Source organism: Bombina bombina, chromosome 4, assembly GCF_027579735.1.
Source record: "Bombina bombina isolate aBomBom1 chromosome 4, aBomBom1.pri, whole genome shotgun sequence".
NCBI lineage: Eukaryota > Metazoa > Chordata > Amphibia > Anura > Bombinatoridae > Bombina > Bombina bombina.
In genome coordinates, this window is record NC_069502.1 from 21,871,860 (window position 1) to 21,889,166 (window position 17,307).

The 17,307-nt window shown below is 44.1% G+C and overlaps 1 protein-coding gene across 1 annotated transcript in view; it reads left to right on the forward strand.

Annotated features, from left to right (window-relative positions):
• LOC128655852 (uncharacterized) overlaps positions 1 to 17,307 on the forward strand; it is a 148,174-nt gene that overhangs the window by 72,997 nt on the left and 57,870 nt on the right. The window contains exon 4 of the mRNA XM_053709419.1: positions 5,009 to 5,101. Within this exon, the coding sequence (XP_053565394.1) occupies positions 5,009 to 5,101 (93 nt within the window). The remainder of the gene's footprint in view (positions 1 to 5,008; positions 5,102 to 17,307) is intronic.

Here is a 17,307-nt window from a genome sequence, read left to right on the forward strand (position 1 = left end):
GATAGCAATACCCAAGATGTGGAACTCCACGCAAGAGTCACTAGAGAGGGAGGGATAAAAATAAAAACAGCCATTTTCCGCTGAAAAAATTAATCCACAACCCAAAAAAATAAAAATAAGTTTATTCTCATAAATGAAAGAAAAAAACTTAAATCAAAAGCAGAAGAATCAAACTGAAACAGCTGCCTGAAGAACTTTTCTACCAAAAACTGCTTCTGAAGAAGCAAATACATCAAAACGGTAGAATTTAGTAAATGTATGCAAAGAGGACCAAGTTGCCGCTTTGCAAATCTAATCAACTGAAGCTTCATTCTTAAAGGCCCACGAAGTGGAGACTGATCTAGTAGAATGAGCTGTAATCCTCTGAGGCGGGGCCTGACCCGACTCCAAATAAGCTTGATGAATCAAAAGTTTCAACCAAGAAGCCAAGGAAATAGCAGAAGCCTTCTGACCGTTCCTAGGACCAGAAAATTAAACAAATAGACTTGAAGTCTTCCTGAAATTTTTAGTAGCTTCCACATAATATTTCAAAGCTCTTACCACATCCAAAGAATGTAAGGATCTTTCCAAAGAATTCTTAGGATTAGGACACAAAGAAGGGACAACAATTTCTCTACTAATGTTGTTAGAATTCATAACCTTAGGTAAAAATTGAAAAGAAGTCTGCAAAACTGCCTTATCCTGATGAAAGATCAGAAAAGGAGACTCACAAGAAAGAGCAGATAGCTCAGAAACTCTTCTAGCAGAAGAGATAGCCAAAAGAAACAACACTTTCCAAGAAAGTAGTTTAATGTCCAAAGAATGCATAGGCTCAAATGGAGGAGCCTGTAAAGCCTTCAAAACCAAATTAAAACTCCAAGGAGGAGAAATTGATTTAATGAGAGGCTTAATACGAACTAAAGCCTGTACAAAACAGTGAATATCAGGAAATATAGCAATCTTTCTGTGAAATAAAACAGAGCAGAGATTTGTCCTTTCAAGGAACTTGCAGACAAACCCTTATCCAAACCATCCTGAAGAAACTGTAAAATTCTAGGAATTCTAAAAGAATGCCACGAGAATTTATGAGAAGAACACCATGAAATGTAAGTCTTGCAAACTCTATAATAATTCTTTCTAGAGACAGATTTACGAGCTTGTAACATAGTATTAATCACTGAGTCAGAGAAACCTCTATGACTTAGTACTAAGCGTTCAATTTCCATACCTTCAAATTTAATGATTTGAGATCATGATGGAAAAACGTACCTTGAGACAGTAGGTCCGGCCTTAACGGAAGTGGCCAAGGCTGGCAACTGGACATCCGAACCAGATCCACATACCAAAACCTGTGTGGCCATGCTGGAGCCACCAGCAACACAAACAATTGTTCCATGATGATTTTGGAGATCACTCTTGGAAGGAGAACTAGAGGCGGGAAAATGTAAGCAGGATGATAACACCAAGGAAGTGTCAGCACATCCACTGCTTCCGTCTGAACATCCCTGGACCTGGACAGGTATCTGGGAAGTTTCTTGTTTAGATGAGAAGCCATGAGATCTATCTCTGGAAGACCCCACAACTGAACAATCTGAGAAAACACATCTGGATGGAGAGACCACTTCCCTGGATGTAAAGTTTGACGACTGAGATAATCCGCCTCCCAAATGTCTTCACCTGGGATATGCACCGCAGAGATTAGACAAGAGCTGTATTCCGCCCAAGCAAGTATCCGAGATACTTCTTTCATAGCTTGGGGACTGTGAGTCCCACCCTGATGATTGACATATGCCACTGTTCTGATATTGTCTGTCTGAAAACTAATGAATGGTTCTCTCTTTAGCAGAGGCCAAAACTGAAGAGCTCTGAGAATTGCACGGAGTTCTAAAATATTTATTGGTAATCTCGCCTCTTGAGATTTCCAAACCCCTTGTGCTGTCAGAGATCCCCAAACAGCTCCCCAACCTGAAAGACTTGCATCTGTTGTGATCACAGTCCAGGTTGGTCGAACAAAAGAAGCCCCTTGAACTAAACGATGGTGATCTATCCACCACGTCAGAGAGTGTCGTACATTGGGATTTAAGGATATTAATTGTGATATCTTTGTATAATCCCTGCACCATTGGTTCAGCATACAAAGCTGTAGAGGTCTCATGTGAAAACGAGCAAAGGGGATCGCGTCCGATGCTGCAGTCATGAGACCTAAAACTTCCATGCACATAGCCACTGAAGGGAATGACTGAGACTGAAGGTGCCGGTAGGCTGCAACCAATTTTAAACGTCTCTTGTCTGTTAGAGACAGAGTCATGGACACTGAATCTATCTGGAAGCCTAAAAAGGTGACCCTTGTCTGAGGAATCAAGAAACTTTTTGGTAAATTGATCCTCCAACCATGTTTCTGAAGAAACAACACTAGTTGATTCGCGTGAGATTCTGCAGAACGTAAAGACTGAGCTAGTACCAAGATATCATCCAAATAAGGAAACACCGCAATACCCTGTTCTTTTATTGCAGAGAGTAGGGCACCTAGAACCTTTGAAAAGATTCTTGGAGCTGTTGCTAGGCCAAATGGAAGAGCAACAAATTGGTAATGCTTGTCTAGAAAAGAGAATCTCAGGAACTGATAATGTTCTGGATGAATCGGAATATGAAGGTTTGCATCCTGCAAGTCTTTTGTGGACATATAATGTCCTTGCTGATTAAAAGGCAAAATAGTCCTTATAGTCACCATCTTGAAAGTTGGTACTCTTACATAACGATTCAAATTTTCAGATCCAGAACTGGTCTGAATAAATTTTCCTTCTTTGGGACAATGAATAGATTTGAATAAAACCCCAAAACATGTTCCTGAAAAGGAACTGGCATGATTACCCCTGAAGACTCCAGGTGTGAAACACATTTCAGGAAAGCCTGAGCTTTTACTGGATTTGCTGGAATACGTGAGAGAAAAAAATCTTCTCACAGGAGGTCTTATCCTGAATCCCATTCGATACCCTTGAGAGACAATGCTCTGAATCCATTGATTTTGGACAGAATTTATCCAAATATCCTTGAAAAACCTTAATCTGCCCCCTACCAGCTGAGCTGGAATGAGGGCCGCAATTTCATTCGGACTTAGGAGCTGACTTTGATTTCTTAAATGGCTTGGATTTATTCCAATTTGAGGAAGGCTTCCAATTGGAAACAGATTCCTTGGGTGAAGGATTCAGTTTTTGTTCCTTATTTTGACGAAAGGAACAAAATGGTTAGAAGCCTTAGATTTACCCTTAGGTTTTTTATCCTGAGGTAGAAAAACTCCCTTTCCCCCAGTGACAGTTGAAATAATAGAATCCAACTGAGAACCAAATAAATTATTACCTTGAAAAGAAAGAGATAGTAATCTAGATTTAGATGTCATATCAGCATTCCAAGAATTAAGCCACAAAGCTCTTCTAGCTAATATAGCTAAAGACATGGATCTAACATCAATTTTGATAATATCAAAAATGGCATCACAAATAAAATGATTAGCATATTGCAGTAAGCGAATAATACTAGATATGCCAGAATCCAATTCTTGTTGCGCTAAATTCTCCAACCAGAAAGTTGATGCAGCGGCAACATCAGCCAAAGAAATTGCAGGTCTGAGTAGATGACCTGAATATAAATAGGCCTTCCTTAGATAAGATTCAAGCTTCCTATCTAAAGGATCCTTAAAGGAAGTACTATCTTCCATTGGAATAGTGGTACATTTAGCAAGAGTAGAAATAGCCCCATCAACTTTGGGGATTTTTTCCCAAAACTCTATAGAATTTGCTGGTAAAGGATACAATTTTTTAAACCTTGAAGAAGGAATAAAAGAAGTACCTGGCTTATTCCATTCCTTAGAAATCATATCAGAATTAGCCTCAGGAATGGGAAAAACACCTGGGGAAACCACAGGAGGTTTAAAAACAGCATTTAAACATTTATTAGACTGAACATCAAGAGGACTGGTTACCTCAATATCCAAAGTAATTAACACTTTTTTTAATAAAGAACACATATACTCTATTTTAAATAAATAAGTAGATTTGTCAGTGTCAATGTCTGAGGAAGGATCTTCTGTATCAGATAGATCCTCATCAGAGGAGGATAAATTATTATGTTGTTGGTCATTTGAAATTTCATCAACTGAATGAGAAGTTTTAAAAGACCTTTTACGTTTATTAGAAGGTGGAAATGCAGACAAAGCCTTCTGGATTAACATCCGAGGTTATGTTGTTATCCAGTTTACTGGCACAAGCTATCTGCTGAGCCTCAGGGAGTGGGTTAGTGATAGGGTCGTTAAACGCTGAGCGTATGGACTCTGCAAAGGACTCCTGGAAGTTGGTGAGAAGATCTCCTATTACTCTCAACAAGATCGAAACCTCAATGGTGGGGATATCTGTTATTGGTGTAGAGATGTAGGTATTGAGCGTCTGTAACTCAGGTATCTGGGGGGGATTAGTTGCAGCAGCCTTAGCCACGTGGAATGTCTCTATAGATAGAATACAGGCCTGAGTAATGGCGGATTCGTGTGGCGCTCCTGAAGAGCATAGGTCACGGTCGCATTTAAGGTTTCCACTCTCGCAGCCTGTCCGTGTTGTAAACAGGTTTCCAGCTTTCTGATGTGTAGGATATGCCACACTAAGCTTAATATTTGAGAGGAAATATCTATGAGAACTATACTCAAGTCGAGAGCCTCATTGAGATGCGTCCTGCTGCTTCAGGATTCGGCCCTGCCCCCCCTTCAATTATTTTTTGTTCATTCTTCTGGCACCTTTTTTCACCCTGATATTTCTCCTACTGTTCCCTGTTCCCCTGGCAGAATGACTGGGGGATAAGGGAAGTGGGAGGAGTATTTAAGCCTTTGGCTGGGGTGTCTTTGCCTCCTCCTGGTGGCCAGGTTATGTATTTCCCAAAAGTAATGAATGTAGCTTTGGACTCTCCCCGTACAGAAGAAAATGATCAGGTAAGCATAATTTAAGTTTTACTGATCTGGCACTGACGTCTGCTTCTTCTTCACCAGGTTACAGTATTGTCAATTCTGATGTTCTGTTGAAGATTAAAGATGAAGAATCTTTCAGAACTGGTCACAATGAGATGAGAGCTGCAGCCAGCGGTAAGAATGATGGTGCGTTAGGTTGTTTTGCGCCTCACTAAACGTTAACTTCAAGTCCGGCTACCTCTAAATGAGAAGGATACAGTGTATACAGAAATGAGACACCTGCAGCTACAATGGTAGTTTAGCTGATGCCCAGAAGACGTGCGAACTTCTATGATGCCTAGTGCATAACTCATTGGCATTGTCTACTTATCTACTAGCGAGTGGGACAGTAATTGTGTTTAACCCTTTAGCTAGTGTCAGTAAAACACAAATGACAGACTGTCCCACTACGGCTGAAGAAAATGTACAACATAAGGTTTAAATAACACAGGAAAAGGAGTCCTGAGTACAAATAATCCTATATCAGTATCAATTTAAACCCAAATTGTATCATTCATACAAGTGTGTGTGTGTGGTGCGTATAAAGAGTTAATACCAAAAAGAAACATCTTTTAGACTCACACTTATTACTGCAAATTGTACATATAGATGAGACCAAAAAAGAGAAAAAACTTGACCTTTAATTCACCCAGATTCTAAAAATAATAAACATTTAAATAGTTTATAGAACAAAAAAACAAATCAGGACTGCTGAGGTTACAGTGTATGGAATATTCACTGGTCCACTTCATCTGGGTAACAGGCTACGGCTGAGAAACCCATCGTCAGGTGTGTGAGTGATCTGTGTGCACATTTATTTAGTTCTATCAGGATCACATTAGTATCCTTGTGAAACGGCTGTCAGGTGTGTGAGTGATCTGTGTGCACGTTTATATAGTTCTATCAGGATCACATTAGTATCCTTGTGAAACGGCTGTCAGGTGTGTGAGTGATCTGTGTGCACGTTTATCTAGTTCTATCAGGATCACATTAGTATCCTTGTGAAACGGCTGTCAGGTGTGTGAGTGATCTGTGTGCACGTTTATTTAGTTCTATCAGGATCACATTAGTATCCTGGTGACACGGCCATCAGGTGTGTGAGTGATCTGTGTTCACGTTTATTTAGTTCTATCAGGATCACATTAGTATCCTTGTGAAACGGCTGTCAGGTGTGTGAGTGATCTGTGTGCACGTTTATCTAGTTCTATCAGGATCACATTAGTATCCTTGTGAAACGGCTGTCAGGTGTGTGAGTAATCTGTCTGCACGTTTATTTAGTTCTATCGGAATCAAATTAGTATCTGTCAGGGTTTTTTCCCTTTTTGTTTGCCATGTGCTGCTGGCAGCCATTTTACTCACCTCTCTTGCTGGCTATGGTGCATTGTGGGGGATGCTGCTCATTTCCTGCACTTCCTTTTATGGCCAGACGGGTGTGCATCATCTATGTGAGGCAGGATGCAGTCTCAGAATTGTGATGTCATCACTTATTATTTAAAGGGCCTCTGTTCAGTATGCTTTGCCTTTCTGTTGTCTCAGAACTGTTTGTGAGAGTTCCTGTGTATTACCTGGCTGCCTGACGTCCTTCCTGGTTCCTGATCCCTGGCTTGTTCCTGACTCTGCTGTTTTCCTTGTTCCTGATTCCAGCTCGTCTGACTATTCGCTTTGGCTCCTGACTCGGCTCGTCTGACTACCAGCTCTGGTTTTGACTCCTGGCTTGTTATTTGACTTGTGAACTTTTTATTATTTTTTGCTATTAATAAAGGTGTGATTATTTTTGCACTTCTCGTCTCAGTCTGATTCCTGGCACCCTGACATTACGCAAAGGACATGAATCCTGATGGTGCTAATTATCCACCTTTACCTGCCATCATTTCCAGGATGGATATACAGGATCACCACTTGGATCGATTTGAACTAGCCCTGCAAACCCTGCTGACTCTCACTGCACATTTGGACCAAAGTGTTGGCTGCTCCTGTTTCCGCTGCTGCACCTATGCCTACCAGGAGCATGTCCGGTTCTGCACCCACGAGAAACCTAGTGGTAAGTGTTTTGTTCCTGAGAATCTTCGAACTAAACTTTTGCACACTTACCACTATCCTAAAGCCACAGGTCACCCAGGCAAGAACCAAATGATTTGGTCTGTCACTCGACAATTCTGGTGGCCAGGTCTTTGTTCTGATGTTGCTGCGTATGTTGCCTCCTGCTCAGTTTGTGCACAGAATAAGACTCCTCAACGTCTTCTTGTGGGTATTCTTCAACCTATTGCTAATGGTGAGCGTCCTTGGACACATTCTTCCATGGACTTCATTGTCGAGCTCCCTGTTTCCAATGGCAATACTGTTATCCTTATGGTGGTTGACCGTTTTTCTAAAATGTCACATTGCATTCCCTTGATGACGCTGCCCACCGCTCAGGAGCTTGCTTCAATGTTTGCCCGCGAGGTCTTCCGTTTACATGGTTTACCCAAGGAGATAGTGTCAGACCGAGGTAACCAGTTTGTCTCCAGATTTTGGTGTTCCTTTTGTGCTCAAATGGGGATCCAGCTTTCCTTCTCGGCATATCACCCTCAATCCAATAGAGCTGCGAAACGGTCTAATCAAGCTCTGGAACAGTTCCTCCGTTGCTATGTCTCAGATCACCACAATAATTGGTCTGAACTGTTACCTTGGGCAGAGTTTGCTCGTAATAGTGCTATTAATGCTTCCTCCAAATTATCCCCGTTCATGGCGAATTATGGGTTTCAACCATCCTTGTTGCCCGATTCATTCATGTCTCAGGGTATTCCGGCTTTGGAGGAGCATCTCTGGCAACTCCGTTCCACGTGGGTGCAGATTCAGGATTGCCTTCATCGTTCTATGCAGCGCCAAAAGTTCCAGGCTGATCGTAGGCGTCTGCCCGCACCTTCCTACCAGGTTGGTGAGAGAGTTTGGCTGTCCTCCCGCAACTTGAACCTTCGTGTGCCTTCCAATAAATTGGCTCCCCGTTATGTTGGTCCTTTTCGAATACTCCGACGGGTTAATCCTGTGGCCTACGCTCTTGACCTTCCTCCTGCTATGCGCATCTCCAATGTTTTTCATGTCTTCCTCTTGAAACCATTGGTTTGTAATCGGTTCACCACTGTGTTGCCTCGTCCCGGTCCTATCTTTGTTGACAACCATGAGGAGTATGAGGTCAGCAGCATTATTGACTCTCGTATGTCCAGGGGCCGTGTACAGTATTTGGTTCACTGGAGGGGCTACGGTCCAGAGGAGCATTCTTGGGTTCCCTCCTCTGATGTTCATGCTCCCGCCCTCCTCCGTGCCTTCCATGACCGTTTCCCTAATAAGCCTTTTTTCCTCCCGCAGGGGAGGGGTCGTTGAGGGGAGGGTACTGTCAGGTTTTTTTTCCCTGTTTGTTTGCCATGTGCTGCTGGCAGCCATTTTACTCACCTCTCTTCCTGACTATGGTGCATTGTGGGGGATGCTGCTCATTTCCTGCACTTCCTTTTATGGCCTGACTAGTGTGCATCATCCATGTGAGACAGGATGCAATCTCAGAATTGTGATGTCATCACTTATTATTTAAAGTATGCTTTGCCTTTGCGTTGTCTCAGACCTGTTTGTGAGAGTTCCTGTTTATTACCTTGCTGCCGGACGTCCTTCCTGGTTCCTGATCTCTGGCTTGTTCCTGACTCGACTCGTCTGACTACCAGCTCTGGTTTTGACTCCTTGCTTGTTATTTGACTTGTGGACTTTTTATTATTTTTTGCTATTAATAAAGGTGTGATTATTTTTGCACTTCTCGTCTCAGTCTGATTCCTGGCACCCTGACAGTATCCTGGTGAAACGGCCATCAGATATGTGAGTAATCTGTGTGCACGTTTATTTAGTTCTATCAGGATCACATTATTATCGTGGTTAAACGGCCGTCAGGTGTGTGAGTGAACTGTTTGCACGTTTATTTAGTTCTATCAGGATCACATTATTATCGTGGTGAAACGGCCGTCAGGTGTGTGAGTGATCTGTTTGCACGTTTATTTAGTTCTATCAGGATCACATTAGTATCCTGGTGACACTGCCGTCAGGTGTGTGAGTAATCTGTGTGCACTTTTATTTAGTTCTATCAGGATCACATTAGTATCTGTCAGGGTTTTTTCCTGTTTTGTTTGCCATGTGCTGCTGGCAGCCATTTTACTCACCTCTCTTGCTGACTCTGCTGCATACTGTGTGATGCAGCTCAATTCCTGCACTTCCTTTTATGGCCAGACTGGTATATATCATCAGTGTGAGACAGGATGCATTGTGATGTCATCACTTACTATTTAAAGGGCCTCTGTTCAGTATGCTTTAGCCTTTGCGTTGTCTCAGACCTGTTTGTGAGAGCTTCTGTGTATTACCTGGCTGTCTGACGTCCCTCCTGGTTCCTGATCCTTGGCTTGTTCCTGACTCTGCTGTTCTCCTTGTTCCTGATTCCGGCTCGTCTGACTACTCGCTTTGGCTCCTGACTCAGCTCGTCTGACTACCAGCTTTGGTTTGATTCCTGGCTTGTTATTTGACTTATGGACTTTTTATTATTTTTTGCTATTAATAAAGGTGTGATTATTTTTGCACTTCTCGTCTCAGTCTGATTCCTGGCACCCTGACATTATGCAAGGGCCATGTATCCTGATGGTGCTAATAATCCACCTTTACCTGCCATAATTTCGAGGATGAATGAACAGGATCACCGCTTGGATCAATTTGCACTAGCCCTGCAAACCCTGCTGACTCGCACTGCACATTTGGACCAAAGTGTCCCACAAGTTATGGTTGCTCCTGTTTCTGCTGCTGCACCTAGTCCTACCAGGAGCATGTCTGGTTCTGCACCTCTACCTCAGCGTTATGGAGGCGATCCTAATCAGTGCAGAGGATTTTTGAACCAGGTGGGCATTTACTTTGAGATGTTACCTCAGGCGTTTCCCTCTGACAGAGCTAAGGTGGGATTTCTCATCTCGTTACTCTCTGACACAGCTCTTGCCTGGGCTAATCTCTTGTGGGAGACTAATAAACCTGTGATTTCAAATTTGATGTTCTGGCTCGCTCTTCCTCTGTTGCTAAACGACTCATGTCCATTCAGCAAGGTACAAGATCTGTTGCTCAGTATGCCATTGAGTTCTGTACGCTTGCCGCAGAGGTAGGTTGGAGCAATGAAGCCCTTGTTGCCGCCTACTTTCATGGGCTCTCTGATGCGATTAAAGACGAAATTGCTGCCAGAGATTTACCAGAAGATCTCGAGGCATTGGTGTCTTTTTTTATCCTAATTGAAATCGGACTAAGTGAGAGGCCCTCTTTCAAGGAGCGCTTGCGGAAGCCTCCTGTTCCATTGTCTCCTACATGTCGTTCCCACCCATGCCTCCCTCTCCTCCCATGCCTCCTGGTCCCGAGTCACCAGGTACTGCTGAGCCGATGCAGTTGGGATTCACGCGTCTCTCCTTGGCGGAGAGGGCCTTTAGGAGGAGGGAGGGGCTCTGCCTCTATTGTGGGTTACAGGGTCACCTTTTGAAGTCTTGTCCTACACGGCCGGGAAACGCTCACACCTAAGGTCCTGTCGGGGGCAGACCTTGGGTGGTTTATCCTCATTCCCGGAACCGCTAAAGGAGAAACCTTTGGTTACGGTTGTCCTTTCCTGGGTGGACTCCTCCATAGTCACCCAGGCTCTTGTTGACTCCTGTGCTGTGGGCTATTTCATTGACAGTGCTTTTGTATCAAAGCACTCCATTCCTGTTTTGCCTCGGTCCGTTCCGCTTGCTATTGAGGCCATTGATGGCAGACCTGTTCAGCCCGCACTCGTTACTCACGAAACTGCTCCGTTATCCATGGCTGTTGGTGCTCTCCATTTTGAAACCCTCCAGTTCCAGGTAATAAACTCTCCACATTTTCCGGTTGTTCTGGGTTATCCCTGGCTCCAAAAGCACAATCCCAGTCTCGACTGGCGCAGGTCCAAAATTTTGTTGTGGTCTCCGCAATGTATTTTCACTTGTCTTCGGAAACCAGTTAAAGTCTTGTGCACTTCTTCGGTATCTCAATTGCCAGAGCAGTACCGAGAGTTCCTAGACGTTTTTGACATGGTGCGTGCCGGTACGTTGCCTCCTCACCAGTCTTACGATTGTGCCATAGACCTGCAACCCGGAGCCATTCCTCCTTGGGGCCGGATTTACCCTCTCTCTGTTGCGGAGAATTGTGCTATGGAGGAGTATGTTGCCGATGTTCTGTCACGGGGGATCATCCGCAAATTCTGCTCTCCTGCAGGGGCTGGCTTCTTCTTTGTGAAGAAAAAGGGCGGTGAGTTAAGACCAAGCATCGATTATAGGGGTCTTAATCATCTTACCATTAAGAATGCCTACCCTATTCCGCTCATTACGTAACTCTTTGACCGCCTCAAGGGAGCTACGTTCTTTACTAAACTTGATTTGAGAGGAGCGTACAATCTCGTTAGGATCAAGGAGGGCCACGAATGGAAAAGAGCATTTAACACCAGGAGCGGGCATTATGAGTATCTTGTAATGCCCTTTGGCCTATGTAATGCTCCTGCTGTTTTCCAGGAATTTATTAATGATGCCCTACGAGATATGTTGCAACAGTGTGTTGTGGTGTACTTGGACGACATCCTCATACACTCACCCACACTTGAGGCTCATCGTTCTGATGTTACACAGGTTCTTCAAAGACTACGTGAGAACGGCCTGTTTTGTAAACTCGAGAAATGTGAGTTCTATCAGACTCAAGTAACCTTCCTAGGTTATGTTATCTCAGTTGCAAGGTTCTCCTTGGATCCTGACAAGTTGGTCTTCGGTCTATTCAAAGTTTTTTGGGGTTCGCCAAGTACTATAGAAAGTTTATTAAAAACTTTTCTTCCTTGGTCAAACCTATCACAGACATGACCCATAAAGAGAATGATCCACTCCATTGGTCACCTACTGCCATTAAGGCCTTTGATAGTCTTAAAACTGCCTTTGCTGCCGCTCCAGTTCTGGATCATCCTAACCCTGTCCTGCCTTTCCTTCTTGAGGTCGATGCGTCTGAGACTGGAGTAGGTGCCCTCTTGTCTCAACGTCCTATGCCTGACGGTTCCTTGCATTCATGTGGTTTCTTCTCTAAGAAATTGTCTCCAGCGGAGTGCAATTATGAAATTGGCGACAGGGAATTACTGGCCATAATTTTGGCACTCAAGGAATGGAGGCATCTTCTCAAGGGTACTAGCATGCCAGTACTCATTCTTACTGACCACAAGAATTTAACTTATCTATCTGAAGCAAAACGTTTGTCGCCCGACAGGCCAGATGGGCGCTATTTTTGTCTCGTTTAATTATGCGGTCTCCTACTTGCCTGGTAGTAAGAATGTTAGGGCTGATGCCCTCTCTTGACAATTTTGCCCTTTGTCCAAGGAGGAGTCTGTACCTACTCCAGTTATACCTCCTGGCCACATTTTGGTTAACATAAGCACTAATTTGACTTCTCCCTTGGGGGAGGAGATCCTGGTTGCACAAACCTATGCACCTCCTGAGAAGCCTAGCGGTAAGTGTCTTGTTCCTGAGAATCTTCAAACTAAACTTTTGCACACTTACCACTATCCTAAAGCCGCAGGTCACCCAGGCAAGAACCAAATGATTTGGTCTGTCACTCGACAATTCTGGTGGCCAGGTCTTCGTTCTGATGTTTCTGCGTATGTTGCCTCCTGCTAAGTTTGTGCATAGAATAAGACTCCTCGACGTCTTCCTGTGGGTCTTCTTCAACCTATTGCTAATGATGAGCGTCCTTGGACACATTCTTCCATGGACTTCATTGTCGAGCTCCCTGTTTCCAATGGCAATACTGTTATCCTTATGGTGGTTGACCGTTTTTCTAAAATGTCACATTGCATTCCCTTGAAGAAGTTGCCTACCGCTCAGGAGCTTGGTTCAATTTTTGTCTGTGAGGTCTTCCATTTACATGGGTTACCCAAGGATATAGTGTCGGACCGGGGTAGCCAGTTTGTCTCCAGATTTTGGCGTTCCCTTTGTGCTCAAATGGGGATCCAGCTTTCCTTCTCCTCGGCATATCACCCTCAATCCAATGGGGCTGCGGAACGGTCTAATCAAGCTCTGGAACAGTTCCTCCGTTGCTATGTCTCAGATCACCACAATAATTGGTCTAAACTGTTACCTTGGGCAGAGTTTGCTCGTAATAGTGCTATTAATGCTTCCTCCAAGTTACCTCCATTCATTGCGAATTATGGGTTTCAACCATCCTTGTTGCCCGATTCATTTATGTCTCAGGGTATTCCGGCTTTGGAGGAGCATCTCCGGCAACTCCGTTCCACGTGGGTGCAGATTCAGGATTGACTTCATCGTTCTATGCAGCGCCAAAAGTTCCAGGCTGATCGTAGGCGTCTGCCCGCACCTTCCTACCAGGTTGGTGAGAGAGTTTGGCTGTCCTCCCGCAACTTGAATCTTCGTGTGCCCAATAAACTGGCTTCCCGTTATGTAGGTCCTTTTCGAATACTCTGACGGGTCAATCCTGTGGCCTACGCTCTTGACCTTCCTCCTGCAATGCGCATCTCCAATGTTTTTCATGGGTCCCTCTTGAAACCATTGGTTTGTAATCGGTTTACCACTGTGTTGCCTCGTCCCCGTCCTATATTTGTTGACAACCATGAGGAGTATGAGGTCAGCAGCATTATTGACTATTGTATGTCCAGGGGCCGCGTACAGTATTTGGTTCACTGGAGGGACTACGGTCCGGAGGAGCGTTTATGAGTTCCCTCCTCTGTTCATGCTCCCGCCCTCCTCCGTGCCTTCCATGCCCGTTTCCATTTTACTCACCTCTCTTGCTGACTCTGGTGCATACTGTGTGCATACTGTGTGATGCTGCTCAATTCCTGCACTTCCGTTTATGGCCAGACTGGTGTATGTCATCAGTGTGAGACAGGATGCAGTCTCAGAATTGTGATGTCATCACTTACTATTTAAAGGGCCTCTGTTCAGTATGCTTTGCCCTTGCGTTGTCTCGGACCTGTGAGAGCTCCTGTATATTACCTGGCTGTCTGACGTCCTTCCTGGTTCCTGATCCTTGGCTTGTTCCTGACTCTGCTGTTCTCCTTGTTCCTGATTCCGGCTCGTCTGACTACTCACTTTGGCTCCTGACTCGGGTCGTCTGACTACCTGCTCTGGTTTCGATTCCTGGCTTGTTATTTGACTTGTGGACTTTTTAGTATTTTTTGCTATTAATAAAGGTGTGATTATTTTTGCACTTCTCGTCTCAGTCTGATTCCTGGCACCCTGACAGTATCCCGGTGAAACGGCTGTCAGGTGTGTGAGTGATCTGTGTGCACGTTTATTTAGTTCTATCAGGATCACATTAGTATCCTGGTGAAACGACCGTCAGGTGTGTGAGTGATCTGTGTGCACGTTTATTTAGTTCTATCAGGATCACATTAGTATCCTGGTGAATCGGCCGTCAGGTGTGTGAGTGATCTGTGTGCACGTTTATTTAGTTCTATCAGGATCACATTAGTATCCTGGTGACACGGCCGTCAGGTGTGTGAGTGATCTGTGTGCACGTTTATTTAGTTCTATCAGGATCACATTAGTATCCTGGTGACACTGCCGTCAGGTGTGTGAGTGATCTGTGTGCACGTTTATTTAGTTCTATCAGGGTTACATTAGTATCCTGGTGACACTGCCGTGAGGTGTGTGAGTGATCTGTGTGCACGTTTATTTAGTTCTATCAGGGTTACATTAGTATCCTGGTGACACTGCCGTCAGGTGTGTGAGTGATCTGTGTGCACGTTTATTTAGTTCTATCAGGATCACATTAGTATCCTGGTGACACTGCCGTCAGGTGTGTGAGTGATCTGTGTGCACGTTTATTTAGTTCTATCAGGGTCACATTAGTATCCTGGTGACACGGCCGTGAGGTGTGTGAGTGATCTGTGTGCACGTTTATTTAGTTCTATCAGGATCACATTAGTATCCTGGTGACACTGCCGTGAGGTGTGTGAGTGATCTGTGTGCACGTTTATTTAGTTCTATCAGGGTCACATTAGTATTGTGGTGACACTGCCGTCAGGTGTGTGAGTGATCTGTGTGCACGTTTATTTAGTTCTATCAGGGTCACATTAGTATTGTGGTGACACTGCCGTGAGGTGTGTGAGTGATCTGTGTGCACGTTTATTTAGTTCTATCAGGGTCACATTAGTATTAGTATTACACAAGCACCTGACTTACACATGCACTACACATACACCTCACGTACACTACACCTCACATACACATACACCTCACATACACATACACCTCACATACACCTCACATACACATACACCTCACATACACCTCACATACACATACAACTCACATACACATACACCTCACATACACCTCACATACACATACACCTCACATACACATACACCTCACATACACATACAACTCACATACACATACACCTCACATACACCTCACATACACATACACCTCACATACACCTCACATACACATACACCTCACATACACATACACCTCACATACACATACACCTCACATACACATACAACTCACATACACATACACCTCACATACACCTCACATACACATACACCTCACATACACATACAACTCACATACACATACACCTCACATACACTACACCTCACATACACTACACCTCACATACACATACACCTCACATACACCACACATACACCTCACATACACATACACCTCACATACTCATACACCTCACATACACCTCACATACACATACACCTCACATACACATACACCTCACATACTCATACACCTCACATACACCTCATATACACATACACATACACCTCACATACACGTACACCTCACGTACAAATACACCTCACGTACACATACACCTCACGTACACATACACCTCACGTACACATACACCTCACGTACACATACACCTCACGTACACATACACCTCACGTACTCATACACCTCACGTACACATACACCTTACATACACCTCGCATACACATGCACCTCACATACACCTCGCATACACATACACCTCACATACTCATACACCTCACATACACCTCACGTACACATACACCTCACGTACACATGCACCTCACCTACACATACACCTCACATACACTACACCTCACATACACTACACCTCACATACACTACACCTCACGTACACTACACCTCACGTACACTACACCTCATGTACACTACACCTCACATACACATACACCTCACGTACACATACATCTCACGTACACATACACCTCACGTACACATACACCTCACGTACACATACACCTCACATACACATACACCTCACATACACATACACCTCACGTACACATACATCTCACGTACACATACACCTCACGTACACATACACCTCACGTACACATACACCTCACATACACATGCACATACACCTCACATACACCTCACATACACCTCACATACACTACACCTCACATACACATACACCTCACGTACACATACACCTCACATACACATACACCTCACCTACACATACACCTCACATACACTACACCTCACATACACTACACCTCACATACACTACACCTCACATACACTACACCTCACATACACATACACCTCACGTACACATACACCTCACATACACATACACCTCACCTACACATACACCTCACATACACTACACCTCACATACACTACACCTCACATACACTACACCTCACATACACTACACCTCACATACACATACACCTCACATACACATACACCTCACATACACCTCACCTACACATACACATGCACCTCACCTACACATACACCTCACATACACATACACCTCACATACACATACACCTCACATACACCTCACCTACACATACACCTCACATACACATACACCTCACATACACATACACCTCACATACACCTCACCTACACATACACCTCACATACACTACACCTCACATACACATACACCTCACATACACATACACCTCACATACACATACACCTCACATACACATACACCTCACATACACATACACCTCACATACACATACACCTCACATACACCTCACATACACATACACCTCACATACACATACACCTCACATACACATACACCTCACATACACATACACCTCACATACACATACACCTCACATACACATACACCTCACATACACATACACCTCACATACACATACACCTCACATACACCTCACATACACATACACCTCACATACACATACACCTCACATACACATACACCTCACATACACCTCACATACACATACACCTCACATACACCTCACATACACATACACCTCACATACACATACACCTCAC